We start from the raw sequence: 26,732 nt of genomic DNA on the forward strand, positions 1-26,732 counted from the left end.
ATAAGACCAGAAAGGCTCCTCAGCACAGCCCATTTACCATTTCACACCTGTCAGTGTCGGCCCCTTTTGTTCTGCGGTGTATTCAAGTGAACGACTCTTGAGTTTTGCTTCCAATGCAAGGACAGATTCAGGCTGCAGTACAACAGTTACATTATCGCTGTTGTTAAGTGAGTCTTATCTCCAAAATGTCAACTTTACAGGAAGTGAGCGACACGGCTTTGATTGTGGTGGCCGTAATTTTTTCAGAGTCATTTCTTTTTATGTTAATTCTTCAAGTTAAAACAAGACATTTTCCGAGGTTTCACCAGAGATTACCTCTATGAATAGTAATGGATATGAAATTTTAACTTATTTTAGATCAAAGCAGCTGAAAAACATCCATGTGATTCATTAGAGTAAAAAAGAAAAAGTACCTAATTCCCATTTCACAAAGACAAGACAAAACTTTGTTTTTTTCAGTAACATTAGTATTATTAGTCACAGAAATCCTTAACCAGAGCACATATCAGAAAGATGCATTTAATACTGAGGAATCATCCAGAAACCACAACAAGTAGCGTGACATCAGTCTGAACGATTCATATACAGAAAAGCAACAAACATCTTTAGTCAGGCGAGGGAATGAAACAGAAGGACCGGCAGCTATTTAGCTATTTATACAGAAAAATAAATACCAGCAATGTGATGAGTCTCAGTCGATGACAATCCAGCAGTTAACAATATGGCACTCGAAGTCTGAATTCATCTCCACACAGGCACAAAGACTACAGAAACATTTCCTCGGCCTGGAATTTCAAGACTTCATGTTGCCTAAATAAATGATAACTTGGCATGCTACTTTAAAAAAGAAGACGAAATCCTCATTCTGGCCAGAGAATAGAGCTGTGAAGAGAGAAGCATGCAGGATAGAAACAGCAGAATACAACTTGCATCAAAAGAGATTCTCAGGAAAATGTTTTTTTTTTTTTTTTTTTTTTTTTTAAGATGCTGCTGTCAAATGAAAAGCCTCATTACACCACTCTTTTTTTTTGGTATTATTCTTTTGATTATTGTGTTTCAAGTGACAGTGTAAGAACATCAAAAGCTAATAGAGGGATCATCGGGAAGTTATCCAGCTCCCTGCTCTCTGCTGTCAATGCACGGCGTCTATTGGAAGAGACGACGGGCTTCTTCATCTGACAGCAGCCGCTTCTGCTACATTCACAGCACTGCGAGAGGATAGATGGTCTATCAGTGCACTGGTATACGAGACATAACAGTACTGTATACTGAAAACATCACGACGGCCACGGCTAGAGGACAGTTACTGATATCCAGGAAAAAACATGACAGAAAATAGAACATTGATCAGAGTTCACTCTAATTATAACTGTCCACACGGTCATCGTAGCTGTTTTCTTTTTTGTTTTGAGAAGCGGTTTTTGCCTTTTGTCGCTCGAGACGGGCACCGCAGATCCACAATACTTTATCTGACACTTGAAAATTGGCCTATTGAAACGTATTTCAAAGCAAGATGATAAACAATAAAAAGCAGGGATTCTCAGATAAAAGGAGACAGTAGCTTAGTCTGGATGGCAGGTTTTACATTCTTGGAAATAACAGCACCTCTATTATGTTTTTGTTTTTTTAATCTTTAAAGGAAAACCTAGACAATCGTTCCAATCTGCAGCAAAATGTGCTCAAATTATAAACTCCACTGACTTTTAGCATTCCACCAAGAAAATACAATTTTGTGGATTTTTTTTGTTGCTTTTTTGTTTTTTTTGTTTAGAATATATAGTATAACACTTGGCCGACATCAATCAATCAATCAATCAATCAAAATGTAGAGATTTGACATATAAATCATACAAAGAACATTCCATTCACATTGGTCGTCAACATTCATGTGTGGAGAGGAGTTGCTGTTGCAGTGTGCGTCCACCGTGTGGCAGCGCGTCGACATCCTGGCATGTGTTCTCAGTGCAATGTCTCCTCGGTGTGTGGAGGTGCTGTAAAAACTGACATACTTGTAGCACATTCTGTGTCTGGCTCCTGACAGTCGCTCGTTTTGGCTTCTTGCACACGCGCACGCACACACACCGACTGTAGGAGGGATTCTAAAATAGCGAGCTGGAGACTGGCCTGTGCATCCGCACCGCACTTCAGTTCAAGGCTCCTGCAAAAGATTGTCACACAATCAGTGATGCAGCTTGTGTTAAAAAAAAAAAAAAAAAGGTGAACACACAATTCTCCCTGCAAGGCTGAGTCACAAACTGGGTGAAGCAGGTTCAAATGGCTTGAGGTAACAATTAGTTTCTTATGGAGGCGGCCTGTTGCAAAATAAGGTTCATGTTGCCCGACCTAATATCATTTGCGTTTAATCAAATCACCACAAACTAACAACTTGTTTTTGCTCCAGGCTCCACTAGCGGGTAGTTTGGCTGGTATTTTGTTCACCTTATGAGTCTGTGTGTGCGTGTCTGTGTGTGTGTGTTTGTGAGTCATCACGGCAGAATGTGTTCAAGGAGACACCTGCTGTTGAGGAAACCGCCACAGAGGTGTTTTTCATGTTTCCGTGGACAAGCTTTTGCAACCCTGAAGGATGCAGTCACAGAACTTCACAGATGTGTTGATGACAACAGGATGAAGGGCCAGTTCAAAGCCGGACTGAGCACTGCAGCCATGTCATGATGTAGTAATAACTGCTGTTGTATAGTTGTTTAGTAGCACAGGCAGGAATGTTTACAGCCGTCACAGGATCACAGGTAATTGGACCTGTTTTTATCATTCGTCATGTGACCATGGGCCTTATTGTTCCCAAGTGTTTGACTTGTAATGATTAATAGGGACACAAATCTATCTTGTAGAACAGTGTAACAGGTAAACATATGATAACACACGTGGAAGCTATTGTCTGTAACAGGTAAATATGATGCAGCTAATAAACACGGTGACTTAAAAGTATGTTTTGGCACTGACAGGTTCAGATTATTGTTATGCATGAAATTGCTTTACCATCCTGACACTGATTGATGTTACACCTGCAAACCTGTAGAAGGGAACACCATCACATCAAGCTGAGAGGAGAGAATAGTTCTCGGACTGAACAGCCCGCACTTCTATGCAACCTGCGCTGAGGGGATGTACACTTTGCTTTGCCTTAACAAGCCAAAAATGTTGGTGACATCACATAATTTCCAATGCAGCGATCACTTTCTATCACTATCACTCATCTATATTAATATTAAAGGAGCTGTATGTAAGAAATGTACAGCAAGTAATCATAAAAATCACTCAATAGACTAGGCTCCCACAGAGTCGGGCGTAGTCTACTGTGTGCATACGGTGAGCGGCGCGGACTCCGTGCGCACTATCTGCGGACTTTGAGGTTTCATAGTAAGGCATACGGTGTCACATTTAAAACAGATCGATGTGAAGACTTCCCGTCGAGCAGCACGCGTACACGGAGTCCGCACGGTCGTAAAAAGTGAGCTTCGCGCAGACGTCCGTTTTGGGTCCACATTGAGTACGTGCGGGCATCTGCTTTGTGGGGGGCCTTATAGGGATCATGTTCATTTGAAATACTAATCTAACTGAAAACAATAGTACAGCCAGAATATTCACATTTAAACATTTTATTTGCAGCCTGCAAATCATGTTTATGTTTTGGTTTGGTGTTTTGGCCTGTTGCGCCACCCACCGCTCTCTCCCAATCACAGAGTCTGTGGCATTTCAGCCAGTTATGTTACCATTGAGCTGCAGCTACAGCTGGGAGATAAAACGACCTCGAATTGAGATTGCGACAAAAATTTTGATCTATTTCTAATAACGGCTATCATGGTCATATTTCCTTGATATCACACGGGAATAGGCGGCTTGTCACTCTGCCGTCTGATACGCCGCCTCCTGTCCTGAGCAGATAGCCTAGTTAGTTGGAGCTGCAGCAGCTAAAGCTAAAGGGAAGGATTACAAAGTGAAAGTTGAAAAGGGGGGAGGAAATGTGGGTAAATGGAGCCGATGGTAAATTAAGTGATAGTTAATGTGTGGAGCCTTCTCTCCCCACAGTCAGAGTAAAAAGTTAATATTCATCAACAACCTGTTCAACCTACAGAAACGTGAACACACAGGGGATATATTTACTATGACAACATAATATACAGTAGATGTACTGCTGCTTCATCCCTCTGACTGCAGGTGGTAACTAATGCTGTCTAACATGTTTTAGAGAGGCATGATCATTTTTACTTTGAGACTGTGTGAGTGAGCCTCGCTCTGCTCTCAGCCACAAAACTGGAGCAGAGCAGAGGTTAGTGTGTGGTTATCTGGCAACCTCGCTGCAGTGTTTTGAATTTTACTGCAGCAACAGTTTGGGCCACAGTCATACATACAGCTCCTTTAAAGAAATGTATTCTGGAAAGAGGCTGAAACAGTTACTCTAATTATATTCCAAGTCCAGACTCATGTTATTTATAAGATATAAATTCCTGATCCTGAACAACTAATCCTAATTATAACATGATTACAGGTAACTGCAGATTACACTGATCAGGCCTAACATCATGACCACCTGTTTAATATTGTGTTGGTCCCTTTTGCTGCCAAATACACAACAAACTGCGCTGCACTGTGTATTCTGACAGAACCAGCATGACCTTGTTCAGCAGTCTGAGCAACAGTGGCTGGTCTGTTGGATGGGGGCACATGGGCCAGCCTTCTCTCCCCACGTGTATCAATGAACCTTGGCCCTAACCCATGACCCTGTGGCTTGATCAGTGTATATGTTAAGTGATGCCAAGTGTATATCTTCTAAAATCGGCTGTTTAAAGGTCCAGTGTGTAAAATGCATTCAGATTCTAGTTTGCAGCGCTCACTCCCTCGCTCGCTGGCACTCACCCCTCCCGTTGGCAAAGTGGAAGTCTTACAAAGAACGTGAAACTCTTGAAACATGCTCTCTGACTGGCTGGATTTTCCATTCGGGCTGCCGTACAAACATGGCGGCGCAAGATGGCGACACTCTCTAAAGCAAGACCCTTGCTATATCTAGATAACAGAATAATTATAAGGCTACGAAAACCAAACAAATTTTATTTTATAGTGATTATACACTTATACAAATATATTCATGGGTAGTATATTCAGATTTTGCCAATAAACCTTGCCAATTATTACACACTGGACCTTTAATTAGCCATAAGTCATGTAGTGTAATGGAAATGATTATGGGTCACATCTTGGAAGGACATGAGGAGGCATTCTGGGTAAAACAGAGAAATACAAACTTCCTCACCTGGTTATAGGTGGACGTCAAACACTCCCTCCTCCACTGTCTCTATGTCCTCTTCAGCAATTACTGATGGGAACAGAAAGGAAGGGGGGGGGGGTGTGGGGGGTTGAGAAACAGCTTTATCAAACAAATGGCAATGCAAAACACACACAGTGCAGCTAATGAAATGCGCGGCCTCCGTCTGTTTACCGCGCCAATTCATTTCATTTTGCGTGGAAGCTATTGTCTGATGGAGCCGGTTCGCACCGGTATGAGTCCAGACGCAGGTATAGCCGGGCTCTCCACTTCTTCACTAATTCCTGATGAAAACACCGCATCTGTGAGTCACACTGGCCTCGCTGAGAGCCGAGCCAATCACATTTCCATTGCAAATCATACTCCATTGTTTGAGAATATCTTCCCGAATGTCAGCGCGCCATATGCTCTGGGGGAGGGGTAGGGGGGTGAGACAGAAGCACCCTTCAAAAAGTGGAGGTGTTTTACTGGTGATGTGCGAGTGCTGCAAATTCCTCTGAGCTACACTCTTCAGAAGAGGATGACTGCATTAGACAGAGGTGTGGGAAAGGAAGTGGTGTTTTTTCTGTTGGTGTGTGTTTTTTTGCTTATTTGAGGAAAGTGAGGCTGTTTCCTGTGCTACTGTTGCTGAAGTAACACCCAGAAAACAACGGTATTCTACTCATCACTGGAATTATTTTGCGGTTTGGTTTTACAAGCGAAGCCTGTAACAAACAGAGGAGAGTTTAACACCTCATATCTAACACATTAATGATTATAGCTTCATTTTAATTGATCTAAGATTCTTTAATTGGCCCGATGATGCTTTAATTCTCCTCTTCATCACTGCAGCTCAGAATAACATGATCACATCTGTGAATAGAAACTGAAACCCAAACCATCTGTTGTTTTTGATGAGAACAAATATCCATTCCACACAGAGTCGTTATTATAAATGATGCTTTCATGCACTTATTTTCACTGTTATACAGATTTTCTACTCTGTCTTTCCTATTCTAATCATATTGTTTACATTTCACCTTGGTGAATGTCACTTCTGGATAATCAAATAGCAGGCATCACCGTTTCTTCTCACACTGACTAAATACCTTAACTCACAGCTCTCTTTCTAACTGCCTTTGCACCTCACACCCTCGCTGTAGTAGAACAGGCTTGTAGTCAAGGTCTCACTCCTTTGTGTAGAAGGGAATGTGAAGTATGATGTCGTCCAATCAAAATCTAAGAATGACTTCCAATATATCCAATAAGGTTAAACACAGGTCGTCAGGTGCTGGTTGGCAGCAGGAGAATATGAAATAAAATGAACAATGAGCAACCACCGCACACTGTTAGGACTCTGGGATTTATTTTTGACGAAAGTGTAGCGTCATCAGGTTATCCTCAGGTATTCCTGGGTGTGTTTAAAAGTCTTTTGGTCACATGACCCATCATAGTCACATTTTTACATCTCAGCATTCAAATCATGGACATTATAAGATCAATATTAACCATTGCAGAGTTGCACAAATGTATCTCACCGTAGTAATCAAGTTTAAAACAACATAATTTCTGAATCTCATACGTTAATATGAATAATGAATACAATTGATGGCTCCAAACGCACCACAAACCAGTAGTGTGTTTGTGGTGGGTTTCGGGCCATCAACTCTATTTTATTCTATTCTATTCTATATCGTAAGGTTATTACTTCTATCTATTTTGTGTGGTACTATATTATTCATATTAAGGTACGGTATGAGATTAAGAAATTATGTTGTTTTAAAGTTTATTGCTACAGTGAGATACATTTGTGCGCAAGTGTGCATGCTGTGCAATTAATTCATAATTGAAAATCTTATAATGTCCATGATTTGAATGCCGGCATGTTAAAAAGGGACTATGATGGGTCATGTGACCAAAAGACTTTTAAACACACCCTGGAACTGCATTGTTCGCCACAAATTAATCACAGTAGTCCTAACAGTGTGCAGTGGTTGCCTATTTTTCATTATTCAAATGAGATTGTTTGTATTTTCTTACAGCTTCAGTGCAGCAGCAGTGTTTAAGCTTAAAGGGATAGTTCAACATTTGGCAAATTCGCCTATAGTGCCATAATTCCATATAGTCATAAAAGTAGGTTCATTACCTTTAATTATCGGTGCATGTTGTTTTGAGATCTGCGGGGCAGAAACGCAAGCTGCTCAGTGAACACAATGGAGGTGAATGGTGCAGGTCCCCCGTCCCTTTAAAAATCATCAAATACACAATCCAACAACTCCAAAACGCTTGTGGACAAATACTCATTAACTACTTGTGTTTTTGAAATCACTCCGTCCAGCAGCCATGTCTGGAATGTAGCTCTGGCTACGCATTTGCCTAGAAAACAAACAGCGTGGTGAATGTGCAGGTCACAACTTGTCCACAAGAGCATTTTGGAGTTGTTGGATTGTGTATTTGATGAGTTTGAAGAGGGACAGAGGACCAGTACCATTCACCTCCATTGTGTTCACTGAGCAGCTCACGTCTCTGCCCCGCCGATCTCAAAACAACATGCACCGATAATTACTAGTAATTAACCTACTGCTATGACTAGAGGGATTATGGCAATAAGCGAATTTGCCAAAATGTTGAACTATCCCTTTAAGAACCAAAGGCCCCTCACCTGTGTTCTGCAGACTGGGTGGAGTGTTTGCAGGTGGGGGGAAGCTGTAGGACCTGGCCTGCAGAGTGGGCGGGGTCTCGTGGCTGATGCTCTTGGTCCTCTTCCGGCACTCGACGGCCAGGCGGCTCCGGCAGGCCTTGTGGCAGTTGACCCCGCAGGCTGCTCCCACGGCGTCCATGTGGACGGAGAAGGACGACGGCAGGGACAGGTTCCGGGTCAGGAGGAGGGGGCGGCGGGGTCGTCGGAGGGGAGGGAGGGAGAGTCGCCGAGAGAGGAGGCGAGACGGGAAGAAGGGAGGGAAGAGCCGAGGAGAGGGAGGGGAGGGGGGAGAGAGAGGGACAGGGTCAGACACGGGGATGGGCGCCAACAGAAACATCGGGGCGAACGGAAGATCGAGCGGCGACGGGATCGTGCATCTACACGGCATGCACACACACGAACACTGGCACACACACACGGTGAGGCCGACTGTGCCCGACATCAGCTCTGTGAGCGAGGGGGGGTCTAATGAGGAGAGGTGGCGACGGGTCATCCAGTGAGAAAACACATGAGAGTCAAACAACCTCACACATTCACACAGCTTATTAAAGTTGCCACAGAAACAAAGACATCACTTTTCCTTGACACCACTTGAAAGGAAAGCTCAGATTTCACAAAGGTTAGACTCTTCTAACTGAGGTGGAGGCTAATTAAACTTTCATCACCACCTGCTGAAAGTATAAAGAGCCATTTACAAATACAAAATGATTTTTCCTCCTTCAAACAGGAAGTGTTTTACTCAGCTCCATTCATGACGAACTGTCTACCTTGAAATGCTGAGGCAGAGCCTTCTTTGTTCAGCTCCACTACGACTCTCTCTCTCTCCGTCCTCGCTGTGGCATTTAGTGCCGTGTTAGCCACAGAACACACCCATGGAATTTGGGGGGGGAGGAAGAGGGAGGGAGGGAGGGAGGGGGGCTGATGTGACCGTTCAATTACACAGGAAGCTCAGGGCCAGTAAGTGGGTTAGTTAGTGAGCACCAGAGCATCAGGGAGACATGGGCGCTCCAGAGAGTGGTATTCATATTTAATGGACAATTATGGAAGTTATGAAAGTGAGATTGATCATTCTCTTCTTGTGTGTGCATGTGTTTACACCACTGGTGGGCAGGGCCGTTGTATAGGGGAGAAAGGTGATGATAACTCTAGGGGCCCAGCACCCAGTAGGGCCCACAAAAAACCCCAGTAGTCTAATCTTTGTATGACTGAATTATTTTGCTTAGACCCTGACTAATACTCACAGTAATGTTGCATTTGATTAGCATCAAAACAAAGTAGGCTAAATAAAAAATGATAATACATACGTAGTCTAAGAAAAAAAGTGGAAAAGTCAGGGGCCCACTTTAGTATTCTTTCAGTGGGCCCAGAATTCCTAGCAACGGCCCTGCTGATGGGAATAACGGCATTACTAACGGCACTACATTTTTCAGTATCGAGTTACTGTTTCCCCCGTTATAACAAAGTTACCGTTACTGACAATAAAATGTGCCATTACTTGACTGAAGAAGTCTAATCAAAAAATAATCCACCTGTTAAAGTGTACATTATATAGCCTACACTTTTTTTTTAGTCCATCAACAAGTCAAAAAAAAGCGAACTAACCAACTCACTCAGTATTCCTCCGCACAGACAGGCTCCACAATAATACTGAGTGAGTTGGTTAGTCCAGATAAGGTTAGGGTTATGGTTAGAGGGTTAGGGGGGTGAGTCCAAGTAATTTGACATATTTGAGCATAAAAAAGTAATGCAATAGTTACTTTTCCTGGTAAGTTACTTTTATAATGTAGTAATCAAGTTACTAACTCAGTTACTTTTTGGGGAAAATAACTAGTAACTAATTACTTAAAAGTAACATGCCCAACACTTTTACACAATACCAGTCATCTACAACACAGTCCCCCCCCCAGGTGTGACAGCACTACATTACACCCATTTAAAAAAAAAAACTCTAAGATGCCTCTCATATTTAAGTCTGAATACTGTATCTGAAGTCAAGCCACACACACACACACACTCACACACTCAACAGGGGTGATTCATTTCAATTATGTCCCTGCCGCTCTGTGGTAGCCTGCGCTCCCTGAGCAGGCTAACAATGGTGATGGGGATGAATGGCTGTGGGGCTCTTTCATTGACTTCCTCTGGACTCATTAATGCATTGGAACACTCACACACTCCCAGTCCGACACTCTTCAGAGTGAAGAAAAGATGGGACACTGTGGGGGTTTTTTTGCGGGCAAGAGTCTAGTTTTGTACGTACACAAGGCCTAAGTGTGTTTGTTCACCTCCCTGTTTCCTCCTCTTTCTCTCTTGACGGCAACAATCATGTGGCAGCGCTTGTCTTTTATTAACAGAATTACCTTTGTGCGCGACGCTTAAATTACATTTTAGCCTTCTCTTCGACACTTTGAACAGGATGTGTCAAGCTAATTAAGAAATTAGTGATCAGAGAGGTGTTTTTACTTCTAACGCAAGACGCAGGGTGCTGTGAACGCAACACACACCGCAGGACCTCAAAGGCCCAAAGGAGCATTAATTACTCTAGTTGCTATGCAACTCCAATGTTTGATGATAACTTGCAAGCTTTTTAATAAGCATTAGCGTTTAGCTAACCTAGGATGAACCTGAGGAAGCAGTTAATAGAGAGAATAGGAATGGGCTGGTAATTGAAATGCTTGTTTTTCATAAAGAGAATGAGGAGAAGGTGAATATATTACATCCTCTGATTCCTCGTGTAAGTCCTGTTTCTGGCTGTGAGACACTCAAAGGTCAAGGTGCCAGATCTGACGCCACAAACTACAAACTTTCTGTAATCAATCACTTCTTGTAAGACTTCCACCAGATGGAAACTTGCATGAGTTGCACTTTTGGCAGGGCTTTCAAAGTTGTAGCTTGACATCTGGAGGGAAACATATGTAGTGCAAATGAGTCTGAGTGCTGAGTGTCTTGCGGATCATCACTACTTCGTTTCCAGCATCAGCACAAACCGCCGGCGGCCACGTCCAGGGAGGAGGAAGGAGGAAGCTGCTTTAAGTGTGTGTTTTTGAAGATAATGGCCATGAGGATGAGAGGGTGGGAGGGGCTGGACGGTGCTCACTTGTGTGTATGTGTGTGCGTGTGTGTGCAAATGTGAAATGAACCAGCTTCCTCAAACACAGCTCTACCTTAAAGGACAAATAATTGTGTATAGTGGTCCCAGCTGCTAGTGAAAAGATTGTGTGTGGACATATGTATTGTTTCTGTGTCAATGACGTTTACAAAGCATTTCAAACTCTGTAGATGTTTAACTGCAGGGTGTGTGTGATGGCTTTGAATCCATTGTAACACACAAAAAAACTTTTTTTTTGAGGATTCATCTATGGAGGACCAGGGAAAGTAATAAAGCATTATCTTAATTTCATGTTTTAATAGAAATTGAAAAACTATTGCATTTATAAATGGTTTATCTAATGAGCTGTGTTTGTAAATCCATGTTTAGATCTCAAGTTTTTCCTGATGGATTAACAGGTCATAATATGATTAATGGCTCAATAAAATATGAAATTAGGGAAAAGCTTTATTACTTTTCCTGTGACCTCCCTAGTCTTCCATACACATCTGGGTGGAACATGCACATCTGTGTTGCAGGTGTAGAACATGATAATTGCTCTCTTACCTTTACACTTGTAGCCTTGTTTGTAGAAGCCCCAGATCTAAAAAAAAAAAAAAAAAAAGACAGAGAGAGAGAGTGAGAGAGAAAAGGGACATGTGGGGTTGTGTTAATTAAGATAAGTTTTTCTGTTTCCACTTTAATTTTTCAATTTAATTTAATTTATTTAAAAAGGGACAATGTACAGTTAAAACATAAATGTTGCCATTTGATGCACTATACCAGATTTTAGCTTTAAGCTAATTTGCATCTGTAGTCCCTTTGGCAAGAAAGATGTTGAAACAACCAAGGTGATGCAATAATTACAGCAACAAGTCAGATGGCAAGGGGGGAAGAAGTTGCTGGATCTGGATCACAGGTCTACAACAGGTCATCATAGAAAAATTCAAAATATTCCACTGTAGAATTCTATGGGTCTTATCTCATTTAAATGATCTTGTGTGTGAAGTTATATTGTCTGTTATGCTTTAATGCTTCCTTTGTCTTTGTTTTGCTTCACCATGTTAAAAAAGGGAAGTGAAAAAAAAACAGCAGATAAAAATCAATATAGCTCATAAAAACTCATTACGCAAAATGGAAATGGAAGTACTTGGTATGCAACGATAAAAAGAAAAAACGTGATTATTACATTAAAAATATATCTGTGTTTTATTTGAAATGACAAATTTAAGTGCTTTACTTTCTTTGTAAAGGTGGCAACAGGGTGCAATACATGTACTATACCCCTTACAACTTTTCAGAAAAGTTGTAAGGGGTAGTACATGTATTATAGAACATTTCTATAACTCTATGTCTTCTGAAGACATTAATTAAATTGTATTCCTCTTGACTCTCCTTAAATAACTCCAATGTTAATGTCAATATGCATTATTTATGAGGTTAAAAACTAGAAAATGAGTCTGTCATACTTTATATCCATGGTACAACAATTAAACACACCATATAATGTTGGATTGTCTTATTACTTCCCAGACATCTATTAGTCTCTGTTCATTTCACTACATTGTGAACATTAGAGGCATTTAACATCTTGCCGCTTCCATTAATTGTCTGTGGGCGAAAACTAATCAACAACATAATGAAAATGCACGTTCGTATAGGAAGTCTGCATCATTTTTACTGTTGGCTCCCCGAATACAACTTTTAAATAACAAAACACAAGTGTGCGTAAATGACTCTGTTAACTGTCTAGCAGTATGAGCCCCTAAACTGCGGTGAAATGAAATGTATAATGAAATATCGGGTAATTCTAAAAACCTATGCTTTGGGAAATGGCTGGCAGTAAAGAGGAAGCACACACACAATCGGCGGTTAATGGGCTAAAACATGTTAACGCACCCACGTAGTTCACATCTTGATGTACCCCACTGATGGGAGGGAGGTACAGGCAGGGCCGTTGCTAGGAATTCTGGGTCCCCTTAAAGGATACTAAAGTGGGCCCCTACCCCCTAACTTTTCCAGTTTTTTTTCTTAGACTACGTATCATTTTTTAGCCTACTTTGTTTTGATGTTAACGCAGCATTACTATGAGTATTAGTCAGGGTCTTATGCAGAACAAATCAGTCATACAAAGATTAGACTACTGGGGTGTCCCACTGGGCGCTGGGCCCCATCACCTTTCTCCCCTATACAACGGCCCTGGGTACAGGGGGAAGGAAAAAAAGGCAAATGAAGAAAGGAGGGCAGAGAGATGTAGAGTAAGAGAAAAGAGGAGAGAGGGGAGGTTGGTGGGACAGAGGGGGCGGAGGGGGCCCGAGATCAAGCGGGACGCGGGGAGCGCGAGGACAGTGGGGGAACAATGACATGAAAGAGCCGAGCTGGAGATCACACACAGCACTGGCACATCTGAGGAGGCACAAAATATCCTGACCTCTTTGCACAACACACACACACACACACATAAACTTACATGCATGGATGCAAACACGCACACACACACATCCGTAGAGGCGCATATATATATACACAAACAATGACACACACATAGACGCAGTGGGAAAGCGCGAGCGCAGTCAGAGGCTCCACAACAAAGAGAAGTTGCTTACGAGCAGAACATCTGAACACAACTCTCCTCACAGCTCTGCCTACACCGGCTGACCTTTACCGACTCAGTCGACTGGAGAACACAATGCACTACAAACAAGAGCGGCAAACACTGACTTGTTACTTTTCTTTTGACACGTTACTGCAGGCTTTTTAGAAAACAGCTACTTTTAGCTGCACCGTGTGAGATGTGCTTTTATTTTTGGAGCCCTTTACTCTTTATGTGTTTACAAGCTCCGGAGTCGGGATGCTGCTGTATGTGACTGAGCACCAGGCCAGCACGTTAGATGTCAATTCTTATTAAAAGCAAGTGTATTTTATCTCTGTTTAACAACTGTACTGGATGTTTTCGTTTTCTAATAGGAGATTTTGAATGAAAAGAAAACTTTTAAGGGTCCACTGTGTAAAATGGTTGGCCGAATTTTCCATTCGGGCTGCCGTACAAACATGGCGGTGCAAAATGGCGACACTCTCTAAAGCAAGACCCTTGCTATATGTTTATATATATAAGAATTATAAGGCTACGGAAACCAAACAAATTTAATTTTATAGCGATTATGCACAAATATATTCATGGGTAGTACTGTATATTCAGATTTTGCCAATAAACCTTGAGAATTATTACACATAGGACCTTTAATTGAGTTCAGAGTCAGGTTTTCTTTCCTTGAGTGCCGACCTTGTGTACTGTACTTGTGTTCCCTGTGCTGCTGCTGCAGCTAAGTGTTTCTAAACCAACTGACTTCTGTGTTTTTCTACCACACATTGCGTTCTGTTCCTGCCTCCCTGAGCTCAGGCAGGTAAATGGAGCCAGGAGAGTTTCTATTTGCAATTAGCTACTGTAAATTCACATCAGCAGGGGGTGCCATATGGCACGGCTTGTATCCCGAAGCTGGTGGCCCTTTGCTGCTTTCCTGCCTGTCTCAAATCATATCAATTAAAGACAAAAAGACAAAAAAAAATAGACTTCATACGGAAAACCAGATAAAGTTTGTTATGTTTGTAGGCCACTGTGATAGAGGTTGAAAATGAGGGGGGCACAGGGAAGTGTCCTCTTTATGCCGGTCTCAATGCAAAGAGTTGCAGCAGGAAGGGCGTCCGACGTAAAACCTATGCCAAATTAAAGATACAAATCACAGGACTCATGAATCCTATACCGGATCGGTTGAGGCCCAGGTTTAACAACGACTGCTTTCGGTGCTGTTGAGCTACAGCAGTGGTCACCAACCTTTTTAAACCCAATATCCCTGGCTTTCAAATTGATGTCACTAAGAACTGCTGTAAATGTAAGGCTGTCTTGTTAATAATTTCGCATCATTCTTAATAACTTCATTTCAGTGCATCACAAAAAATAAAGGCATGTGTTGTGGCCTGTTTCCCATCTTTATGAGGACATTTTTTGTAGTAGTATAATAGTAAACAATAAAGAAAAGAAAACACACTTGCAGCTTCAGCATAGTATTTCAAAAAGAACTGTAATGTGTGCTGACAAAATTCTCAGTCCGTGCAGCTGCAGCTGTGACGGCCACACTTTTCTTCGGAGCAACTGGTGACGACAAGAATCCTCAATGTTAACAACCACTTTCTGTGCAGCACTGATCGACTCTGTGCGGCTTCTCTTATCTCATTGGTTACTTTAATGCTCATTTTCTGGTATTTTCGATTGTGATCTACAGGTTGGCGACCACTGATCTACTGTACAGAATGCCGGTGGAAATTGGGCTACTCTTGGTCAAATAAGGAGAAGAGGAAGGTGTGTTTGTAGTAAGAGAGAGAAGAGGAAAAGTAAGAGAATAGGCCTAAAGAGTAAGGACTTTGAATGTTTGGGCTCATGACAGGAAAAGGTAGAGATGTAGTGAAAGAGGACATGAAGTGAGTTGGTGTGAGAGCAGAGAAGGCAGAGGATAGAGTTAGATGGAAGCAGATGATTCGATGTGGCGACGCCTGAAGGGAAAAGCCGAAAGGAAAATCCTGTGAACCTCAGGTCAGTAGATATTATCCATTACAAAGCCTTTTATTTCCCTCCAGTTGTGACCTCTAGAAGGCATAAAACACCCCGACTAGCTGCTAGAGTTAGATCAGAGACTGATGTGAATATTGATACCACAGGACTGGAAATATGGAGGCATAGCTCTGTGTTTGTTTCACCTCTGTTCCCACCGAAAAGTCTTATCTACAGCTCCCTAATTAACAAATTATATTAAATTTCATTTTTTATTCGAGTCTTTGGTCCCCATCTGGTTGCCAGGAAACGAACAGGGGAAGTTTCCATGGAACCATCCACCAGCATGGGTGTACTGTTACTCCATATGTAGTTACCTAGTTACCCTTCGCTGCAATGAGCCGCATGACACAAACATGACTGAACGGATGATGATGCTGACTCGACCGATCATCGTCTGTAGTCAGTTATCGACCTGATAACTTCAACGTGTCCACCTGGCGAGGACAGAGAAGGAGGGAAACTGTTGCTAAGAGAACGGACAGGTCCATCGTGTTCAGCTAAAGGCTACGAGGACCGGAGACAGATTTGTTTGGACACGCCCCCCCCCCTCCTCTGCACTGCCAAAGTCTGCAGGCTGGCAGGATAAGGTCACCCACACATGTCCATGTCAGGTTCATTTACAGTGCGCTGGCTCGCAACCTAAAAGCAAAAAAAACAATCTTTAAAGGGGACATATTATGGAAATATCACTTGTTGAAGGCTCTTTAACATATATTTGGGTGTTTTGTCTGCCTTTCAACCCCCAAAATGTGAGAATTGACAAAAAAATCTGTAATTTTTAGACTCCCTAGGTTAGGCAAAGAGACTCTTGCACACTTTCCTCTTACTTGCAATATTATTTGTTGTTAAAAGGCTAAAGTTTTGGTTGTTTAACCTTCTTCAGGGCGTCAACTCCCTAGGTTGAAATCCACATGGTTTTACAAGCTGTTTCCTCAGTTGTTTTTTTGCATAAAACCACCCCTACCTGGGGTGGGGCGGGGCAAGCAGTGGCTCATTTGCATTTAAAGGGACAGGAACTGAAACCAGCTGTTGTGAATAGGGCTGTTTTGAGAGGATGAAAAGAGCTGTGATGTTTGATCCTTGAGGTATTTTGACCAAAGCATGTCACAGACATGTCTTTAAGACACCTGGGAACTATTTTAATTTGTGGAAAAGAGGCATGATATGTCTCCTTTAAAGGAATGTCCTCTGTGGCTCGCAGCAGGGAAAGGAACATTTAAATGCTCTAATTGACTGTCTCAGTTAAGCTGCACCTTTGTCACTCCGGCAGTGAAAGAAATAATATGATTAGTATCGACTCACTCCTGAGTCCATGAGGCTAAACTGTCATAAACCCAAGGAGACTCGTGCATCACACTCTGCCGTCTCTCACATTAAAATGTTCTGAGCCTCCAGCTAAACACTTTGCCCTATCCTCCCGAGATGCAAAAAACGAAGAAACACACATACATTACACACACTCTCTCACCACTTCTCCTCGCCGTGAACATTCAGCAAAAAAACTAATTTGCGGGTCATTAATTAGGATAAAAGAGGTTATGAAGATCCGACTACGAGACACTGGGAGGTGAGAGAAGTGTTTTGTCTGCCCGGGCTCGGCCTGCGCAGCACGTTTGGAGGTGAAGTGCTGGAAAAAAAAGAAAAGAAAAGAAAAAAAACGGGGGCTGCTGCAGGATAATATTGTTTTTGCACAGGAGCCAAGAGGAAAGCAAGGCAAACAAGGAAGTGGCTGGTGTATCTACCTCTGCCACACACACATATTCAAAGGAAGAGGCATGCTGTCAGAGTCCTTATCTTTCCCTGCTCTCTATTCTGCGTTTCCCCTCATGACGGTTTGAAAATGCCCGAGCTTCCCCCCTGGATAATGGATGTTTGTCTGCTGGAGTGTACGCCGCGGCTCATTGCAGCGTTAATCAGACCCCTATACCTATAGCTAATATGACATACCCCTCTTGTGAGCATCGCAATCTCCCCTCTAGCTCGTATCAAGTGCGGAGAAACGAATGGGATGTCGCCTCGGAGTCACCGCTTCAACACGAGGGCCCCTGTTCCTGCTCTCATTACGGCTCAGTGCTGACTCACTGTGTCTGAATAACACACAGCTCCTTGGGGAGGGGAGGGGGGGGGGGGGGGGCTTAAGGGCCAGAGGACACCCACACCCACACCCACACCCACACCCACACCCACACACACACACACATACACACAAATAACACTGCAACAGAGGAGCGTTATCATCTCCCCCAATTACTTCCCTCCCATATTTCCCAGAATGCAACTTCAGCAGCGTGTGGCTGTAGCTCAAAGTAATTGGCATTGCCCTGACCTGACAGGAGGAACCTCCTGAGAGGCCGGGGGGCTGCCGAGACAAATAATGAAGTGCAGATAGCCTGCGCGCGGGTACACGGGGGCTCTCTGAGCGCAGCCGACCTTTGACCCCTTGCCAAACTACGACACGTGCCTTCGATCGGGGATGGAGGATCGATGCGTTTGAAAACACAAAAGCAGACTAAAGAAAGATCAATATTGGTTCAGGCGGGTGAAGCGTTTATAAATCACACGGCCGATGCAGTAGCTGATAATCTGTATCTATTGCAACTGTGTAATGTAAACTGGGTTGTGTAATTTTACTATCGACTGTGATTAGTGGAAGAAAGTAGCTGAAAATAGGATCAGAGAGAGAGAGAGTGAGTGTTTACTCACAAAGCCGGCACAGTGTTCGCAGAACGTGGGCTTGACGTAGGTGGCCTCGGTGAAAGTGTGGATGAATCCCATCTTGCAGTTGAGCAGCGAGCTGGCTTTCATAAAGTAGTCGATCATCTCCTCTCTGCTGATCTTGCCATCTCTGTGAGAGGAAGGAGCGATAGAGAGACAGAGAGACAGAGACGTGAGTGTTGCAGCAGCTGTGCAGACAGTCGGCTCCTCGTGCGGATCCATCTGCGAGAGGAGAACAAACGTGCAAAAGCGCTCACTGGTTCTTGTCCAGCTCTCCGAACTTGCTGAGGTACGGGAAGTTGTTCCTGATGGCTTCAAACTCGTCCCTGGAGATGTTGCCGTCGCCGTCCGTGTCGAAGTTTTTGAAGACGGACTGCAAAGCGAGAGAGAGACACGGATTCAACATTTACTTGCAATTCCATCACCTTGACCACAGGACAGACATCATTTGGGTCAAGTATGAATAATATGCTGATAAAATGAATTCCAACACAACATTTGCATGAATAAATAATAATTAAATCACTGAGCAGAGCTTTAAAGCTCAGCAGCGTGAATGCTTTTCAATCACACTCATGAATGAAGCTTTATGAAACAGTTTGAATGCACCAGACTTGCTGATAATCAAGTCTTTCAGACGCGTATCTGATAATTAATAGGTTTCATTCATCAGGCCGTGCGGCTAAGTGCTCATCCGAGAGAGTCTTGTGGGGGGAAAAAAAAAAAAAAGGCAGAGAAGCTCATTTATTTCTAACCTTGTTAACATGTGGTCTTTTTTATATGCAAGACATGTAATGAGTCAAACTATCAGTATAACCAGTTTGAACCAGTGGCAGCTTCATGAACAGCCACAGTTTCACATAACTGTCATATAACCACAGAACCAGTCTTTTCAATGTCAGGGGAAAGGGGATGGGGTGATATAATATAATATAATATAATATAATATAATATAACATACTGTAACTCTCAAATTTCTCAAAGAGCTTTGATGAAATGGAGTGTGTCCACATATATAATAGAATAGAATAGAATAGAATAGAATAAGTAAAACGTAACGTATAACATAACATAACATAACATATCATAACATAACATAACATAACATAACAAATTTCTCAAAGAGCTTTGATGAAATGGAGTGTGTCCACATAATATAATATAATATAATATAATAGAATATAATAGAATATAATAGAATAGAATAGAATAGAATAGAATAGAATAGAATAGAATAGAATAGAATAGAATGTAATATAATATAATATAATATGTAAAACGTAATGTATAACATAACATAACATAACAAATTTCTCAAAGAGCTTTGATGAAATGGAGTGTGTCCACATAATATAATATAATATAATATAATATGTAAAACGTAACGTATAACATAACATAACGAATTTCTCAAAGAGCTTTGATGAAATGGAGTGTGTCCACAAGCAGGAGACTAATGTAAAGTAATGTATCTATTCAAATGTACCAAAAATGCACTTTTTTAAGGATAAGAAATTAGCCTTGTTTTGACATAGTGTATCATTGAAATGTAAATCTTCCCATGGGGTATTTCAGGACTTCATTAGTTCAGGCTGAAAAGCTGTTAAACCACAGAAACAAACAAGCTAAATAAAAAGAAATGTTGCAAGGTTCTAAATAAGCCAGCCTTGGTAACTGTGGTTAGTAGCCTGAGCAAAGAGCAACACTTCACAGCAACCATGTCAAGACGGTGGTGGAGAGGTTGAACAACAGGTGATTGATCTCCAGCCTCCCGGTTGCCCTCACAGCTAGACCTCAGAGGTTACGACTCAACTCACCTCCACCATCTTCTCGATGTGTTTCTTGATTATCGTCGGGTCGGCGTTGGGCTTCACCGAGACGGCCCAGTCGTCGATCACCGTGGGCTTGACGTCGGGCGCGGGGGCGGGGCTGGTGTTCTGCTGCTGAAACCGAAGAGCAGGACATCAATATTAACACAGGGAGGGAGAAGAAGACAAAGGAGGAGGAGGAGGAGGAGGTGGTGGTGTCCTCTTGCAAAGGAGAAAGAAAGGACAGTAGATGTTGTAGAGAGCAGCAGTCAAGAGTTACTGCAGTGGATCAAAAATGTCAGGAGAGAATGAAAGTAAAGATTTCCAATATGCCTGTGTGACACTTTTCTTCATGCCACTCAATATACATTTGCAATAGCATCTAAGCTATTATAGAAAAGGGCAGATATAGATTCTGGGATGCTGGTGGGCTGGTTTTGTCCATTTAAATATTTCAGTTCAATACTCCGAGGATGAATACTGCCTCTATTTTGGGGGGTTGGCAGCTTCATAAAGCAGGTGGCACCTCTCCAAAGATGAGGAGAAGCAGAAGTGTCCATCATAATAACAGAGCAGGAGGAAAGCGGAGCCCACCACTGTAAAATATATAGGGATATTAGAAAGAAAGAAAGAAAGAAAGAAAGAAAGAAAGAAAGAAAGAAAGAGTGTCAGTTGTGTAAATCTGTGAGCCGCTCACCACTGGCTTCCGGGGTTCTCTCTGGAGAGACATCTGGTAGATCTCCTCCTCGGTGTGGTACTGGTCCAGAGAGACCTGCACAGAACATCCATGTCATCAATCTGTCTCCAAACATGTCTTCATGTGTTCATGTAATTCACCTCAGGGGAAGAAGAGAACATGTCCAGAGAACTGGGGTTATGTGGTTGTAATGCTCCTCGGCCACATCCAAGGATGGATGACCGGTTTCCAACTAATGGATCTCTGACTGACCCTCCACACATCACCAGGGCTTTTCACTATCAAACATGATGAGACACTGAGACATCTGGGATGGAGTTTTTTTTTCTTTTTTTCATCAAATATATGTAGCTGTATTGTCTCAAGTTGTATTTCATGGCTGTGCTTCTTCTTCCATATACTACATCCACCCGCTCTCTCAGGTCAGCTGATCAGCTGTTCCTGACTGTGCCAAAAACCAAGCTGAAACTCAGGGGGGACCATGCATTTGCTGTTGCAGCTCCAAAACAATGGAACGATCTCCCTCAAAACTTTAGACTGGCCTCTTCTCTGCCAGTTTTTAAATCTCTTCTTAAAACCCACCTCTCCTCCTTGGCCTTTGTTCCCTGGTAAGACGTTGGCTTGATTTGACTTGATTTGATTAGATTTCTATCTTATTTAATTGTTTCTTTTATTGCACGGCTATTATTTTATCCATGTTATATGCCTTTTAGATTATTTTATCCAGTTTTTTTACTTGTAATTCTATGTTTTGTGTAAGATGTTGTGTCTTTATTTCTGGTACTTTTATTTATTATCCTGTACAGCACTTTGGTCCTGGACTGTGAGTGACGGCCCACTTCAGCTTTACAACGTGTTACATCCTACTTTGGTTTGGTGCTTCCTGTTGACAGTCTGACAGGTGCCTGCTCTGATTGGGTGGAGTCTGTGGGCTGAGTCTTTATCAGCCGGCCTTCCTGTTCAGCTCTCTCTCTCTCTCCCTCCGCCTTGCTGCAGCTCTACCTTCGTGGTGCTGAACCCGAGCAAGCGTGAGTCTGCCAAAACCAACATCACCTATCTCACTACCTATCACCTTCTCCTCTGACTGACCTTGTTAGCCATTCTATAGGGAGTTGGTGTGGGACTGAACAGGCCTTCCAAGCTGTGAAGGCTTGAAGTTGATGCTAGTGACACAGGTGATGGAGCTGTGTTGCTGACCCCCCCACTGTGCGCTACAATACCTTTCCTGGGTAACAGCAGAACTGAAGTCAGCTCCAACTGTGAGCACTTTTAAATCCAGGTTAAAAACATTTCTCTTTTCATGTGTTTATAGCTGAGCTCTTTTTAAGAACTTTTAACTTCATCTATTTTCTTCTAGTTTACTTTTTTATTATTCTTTGCTCCTGCTTTTAACTGTGTTTTTTTATGCTGTTCTTTAAAAAAAAAGGTTTGTCTTTATGTAAAGCACATTGAGTTGCCTTGGTATGAAATGCGCTATATAAATAAAGATGCCTTGCCTTGCCTAACTACAGCACGACTTAGAAAGAAAGACAATAGCATTATTTTACTGCAGCCTGAGGTATGTGTCAGCCCTTCTCTTGAGCTTGTTGCTGTGTAAACAGACCATAATCCTTGGGTATTCCTGCAACAGCAGCCTGTGTCTAATGCATTGGGCCAATATGGTTCAAAACTACAAAGAAAGACCAGGAAAACATTGTAGCTGATGTTCTATCACATGCGTACGAATAGTGTCGCCGCATTTCAGAGTCTTTACCTACATTTCATTGTACTTGATTTTCTGATTTCTGAAGTGCCATCATTCTGGGAGGTAGTGTTACATCCCGTTTTATTTTGGTGTTTCCTGTTTGACAATTTGACATTTACCTGCTCTGATTGGGCTGAGTCTATATAGGCCAGCCTTCCTGTTCAGTTGTCTGTCTCTCTCCACCTTGCTGCAGCTGTACCCTTGTGGTACGAGAGATCTGGTTGGTTTACTCATCTATTGCCTTGTTAACTCCAATAACTTCATGTAAAACTGCTTTTCATGTGTCGCAGCCATTGTTATATTTAGTTTTTGAGCATGTTGTGACAAATGAAATGACTCGCCTGTGGTTATTTGTTGCATCTTTGAGCAGAGACACCGGGCTCACTCTGAGGCCACATTATGAAACCTCAATCAGCAGTTCTCAAAGTTCAAAAACGATTGTGCACAGCACGCTCAAAGTTCTGGTAAATAACACCGTGTCTTACGTAGTTTGCACGAAGAGAGGAATCTAGATTTGTTTTGGAAAAGTTTAAGCAAGATTTAGAGAGACTCTCTTAATCCTCAGCGTTTAAAACAAACACATTCCTGGACAGTTTTCAGGCAGATGCGACAGTAAACTTTACAGAAACAGACACAGAAATCCATAAATCACAAGAACCCGGTCCAATTAAATGAAAATATTATAATAGAACAGTAAAGAGAGAAAATATGTCTACATGATTCAGGTGAAATTATTCTTTAAATGTCTGAATCTGCATCATGCTCATTGCATTCCAATGGAAATAAAACAAAAGCTGTTGCAATAAATATTGCAGCCATAAATATTCTTTGCTTTTGGATAATGGAAAATATTGAGCTGTGCATTCCAGATACTTCTTGTTGTAAATAGACTAATGGCCCCATATATATACAAAGCCCCACATACACAAAGCAAAGCTCAAGTCAGAATTAGCCGATGCGATGACAGTGACAGCACAGGCGTCTTTTGCATTAACGCAGCCGCTATGGCAACAGGTAAGAAAACAGCATCTATTTTTTGCTCCAGTTAACACATCACAGCCAACTGCCACATGTAATCATCCACTGCATCCACTGTTGGCCCCTAATTATTTTCCTCAGAGCTATTCTCTTACTGTAATTGTGTTTCCTGGGTTTCATTGAGTTGGAGATGTAAGTGCGGAAGGAAAAGTTTTTTTTTTTGTTTTTGTTTTTTCTTGTATTGTCCCTCTGATTTATAGTAGAGCAGCCTGCAGTATTCCAGGGCAAAGGTCGTTGAAATAGTTCACCACATTCAGAGTGATATAATCTTATAAACCTGTGTGGTTTGTTTATTTTTAGCTCTCCACACAGGCATGCCTTTAGTTTTTCATTATTTTTGAAGGATTTATTGACTTTATTTTGGTCTCCTTGCTGTGAGCCAAGCAGGACTCAAGCTGAATCAACTCCAATAAGCGCTGGCATAAGATAATTGGGTATTGACTCTGTCCAGCAAACTTCCCCGGTGCCTGTCAGCTTGAAAACCTGTCAAGTTGTTCCTTTTCATTTACACAGAAAAAGAAGGGGGGGATGGAGGCTGCAATCTCGCACAAACACCTGCAGTCGAATTGAGTAATTGATCTCTTGGGATTGTTTAAACTCAGAAAGCTCCCCCCCATTTCAAATTCAGGAAACTCTTATCTGCATCTGCCAAAAAATACTGATGCACACACACACACACACGAGTTGAGTGCGAGGTACAAAAACATCGCCTAAGCTTTCACATTGAGATCAGTCTGTTTCCACTCGTACTAAATACATGTGAATTATACTGTATGTCTGCACAAACACCTCTCACTTCAGTGTCATTAAACAAGCTGCACGTCTCATGTGGTTAACAAGCAGCTCTGGGTTCTATATTAATACCATGAAAGTATCAGAACTTCAGTCCACAGAGAAATGCACACTGCGTGCATTTAGGAACTGAGCCCTTAAAACAAGCCGTTAGGACTTGTGAAAGTTTGTGATGTCATAACAAAACAGTCACCACCCTTAACCGTGCAGCATGGCTGAGAGAAGAGATGTAAAACTGCACTGGTTGGATGGTTTTGGGTTCTTTAAACCACAAATGTAAATGACATGAGACCTTTAAGCCTACATATTGGTTTTTTTCATGGTGTGGTGGGTTTATATACTGCTGCAGGCTTCCTTTTCTTCCTGTTGGTGTTTGGTGATTGACAGGCATGAGAGAGCAATGTTTTGTAAGTTAGGACAGACAAAGAGTCAATGGAGGAAGATTCGGGGCCTACCTCACAACCAATAGAGAAACGAAAATACAAGACTAATCGGTAAGACGAGACTGTTCCTATGTAGTTATGTGATCCCTTAAGTAAAAAAGGCTTTAGTGCAAAAGTGTTGAGATTTAAAAGGCAACGCTGATTCTGCTGTGATCCTCTTTTCAGGTTATTTCAAAGCCAAAAAAAGCCCTTTAGCCTTAAATCAGTAGACAGGAACAGACAGGGGCTTTCAGCACAGGTTAACAATTTGAAGTTGGGTGAAGTTCAATGTAGAGATGCTGACACACACACACACACACACACACACACACGACTCTTTGTTCTGGATAAAAGGCTAATGGTGAGCAAGCATTGATGTCGAATGAATGAAATGTTGTTTGATCTTTATTATTATTACAGATTGTTCAAATTCATTAAGAGTATTTTTTATGTATTTCACACATGGAGTTCAGTTTCCTCCTTATGGGAAGGACAGAACAGCCTGTGGAACCAGTTGTATAATGTTTGTTGTGGATCAGAAGGGACCTTTAAAAATAACTGATGATGTCATCAGGGTCATGTTAAAACAGGCTAGAGACCTCAACTGTTTACAGAAAGGCGATATAGAGCAAACCGGAAAAGCAAAAGCTGGTGGAGAGTTATGTTACGGGAAATGTGGACTCAATAATTACTATTAGTTATTATCAATAATGAATACCGGCTCTTTTGACTACTTTGGAGCACAGTATATTTTGATCCTGAATGTTTAAAAGGCCTTGGTCAGCTCTTCACACTCTCCAGTCCTTTTGTCTGTGCACAGATTTGTGTCCAAGCTGGCTACAGCACAGCCTCTCTGACCGCGAGCCAATGAAATCGCAGCAGAGCAAAGGGAGTGTAACAGGCTGCCTGGACGCAAAGTCTTCATCCCTATCAAAGTTTTTCACAGCCCGCGATTGCAAGACCTGATAAGACCTGATATACTGTACACTGTTGTGCGAGCCAAACATTCAGCTTGGACTCTGCACACACACACACTGTGTCCTGTCTGTGCAACCCACCGTGAGCAGGTTGAGCAGATCTGTGTTGGCATCGATGCTGGGCGGAGTGGTCTGGATGAGGGCCAGCTCTTGAAGGATGGCGTACAGCTGCTGGGTCTTGGCTAGGTTGACCCGCGTCTTCTCTTTGTCCGCCCAGTCCGGCAGCGCCACGTGGACCGCTATCAGGTCTTTGAGGTGCACGCCGAGGATGGGGAAGCGGAAGCCGGAGCACTCCGAGAAGCGTTTGCGGTACTGGCTGTAGTTCCCGCACGATGTCACCAGTTCAATGAGGTTGTTAAAGATCTGTAAAAAAACAAAGAGGGACAATTCATTTGAGAGGAGAGGATGGACACGCAGAATGGGATGAGATGAGAGTTGGCAGTAAACAGATAGAGTCTGTCTCGAGAGATTTGATCAGAAGAATCAAAAAACATTCTGTAAAACTTTGCTCCAGATGGACTTACATAACTGACAACAAGACACTCTAACTCTCCCAACTGTTGCATTTATCTTTCCTCTGTCAAATGGCCCAGATTCATAGCTTTAAAAAGCCACGGTGTAGGAGTAAGAGCCACAGATAAGGAGCTTGGCAGCTCACACAGCACAGAATCAAGATTCAATATCACTTGTTAGCTAAATGCATCAATATGCAGCGAGCATTGAATTTGTCTGGTTTTGTTTGTCTGTGGTGGAAGCCAGAAATAGAGCAGCCATGGAAGAGAGGACAGCATGCCATGAAGGTGATCGAACAGGACTACAAACCACTAAGCCCTTCAAACCACTTTTGAGACAGCTGTAGGAAATCAATCACAAAGAATTTT

General features: G+C 42.3%; 1 protein-coding gene across 2 annotated transcripts in view; it reads right to left on the reverse strand.

Annotated features, from left to right (window-relative positions):
* Positions 1-484: 484 nt before the first annotated feature.
* Positions 485-26,732, reverse strand: part of LOC311001683 (RAS guanyl-releasing protein 2-like) — a 51,138-nt gene continuing 24,890 nt past the window's right edge. Inside the window, exons 9-17 of one of the 2 annotated variants that reach the window (XM_083992799.1) lie at positions 25,933-26,214; positions 20,879-20,953; positions 20,191-20,313; positions 18,631-18,746; positions 18,362-18,503; positions 11,617-11,653; positions 7,923-8,081; positions 5,270-5,332; positions 485-2,158 (exon numbers count right to left, since the gene is read on the reverse strand). In XM_083992799.1, the coding sequence (XP_083848925.1) occupies positions 5,274-5,332; positions 7,923-8,081; positions 11,617-11,653; positions 18,362-18,503; positions 18,631-18,746; positions 20,191-20,313; positions 20,879-20,953; positions 25,933-26,214 (993 nt within the window). In that variant the 3' untranslated portion in view covers positions 485-2,158; positions 5,270-5,273. Of the gene's footprint in view, positions 2,159-5,269; positions 5,333-7,922; positions 8,082-11,616; positions 11,654-18,361; positions 18,504-18,630; positions 18,747-20,190; positions 20,317-20,878; positions 20,954-25,932; positions 26,215-26,732 lie in introns of both variants that reach the window. The other variant, XM_083992798.1, reaches the window with a different exon arrangement.

This window comes from Trachurus trachurus, assembly GCF_905171665.1.
Source record: "Trachurus trachurus genome assembly, chromosome: 18".
Lineage (NCBI taxonomy): Eukaryota > Metazoa > Chordata > Actinopteri > Carangiformes > Carangidae > Trachurus > Trachurus trachurus.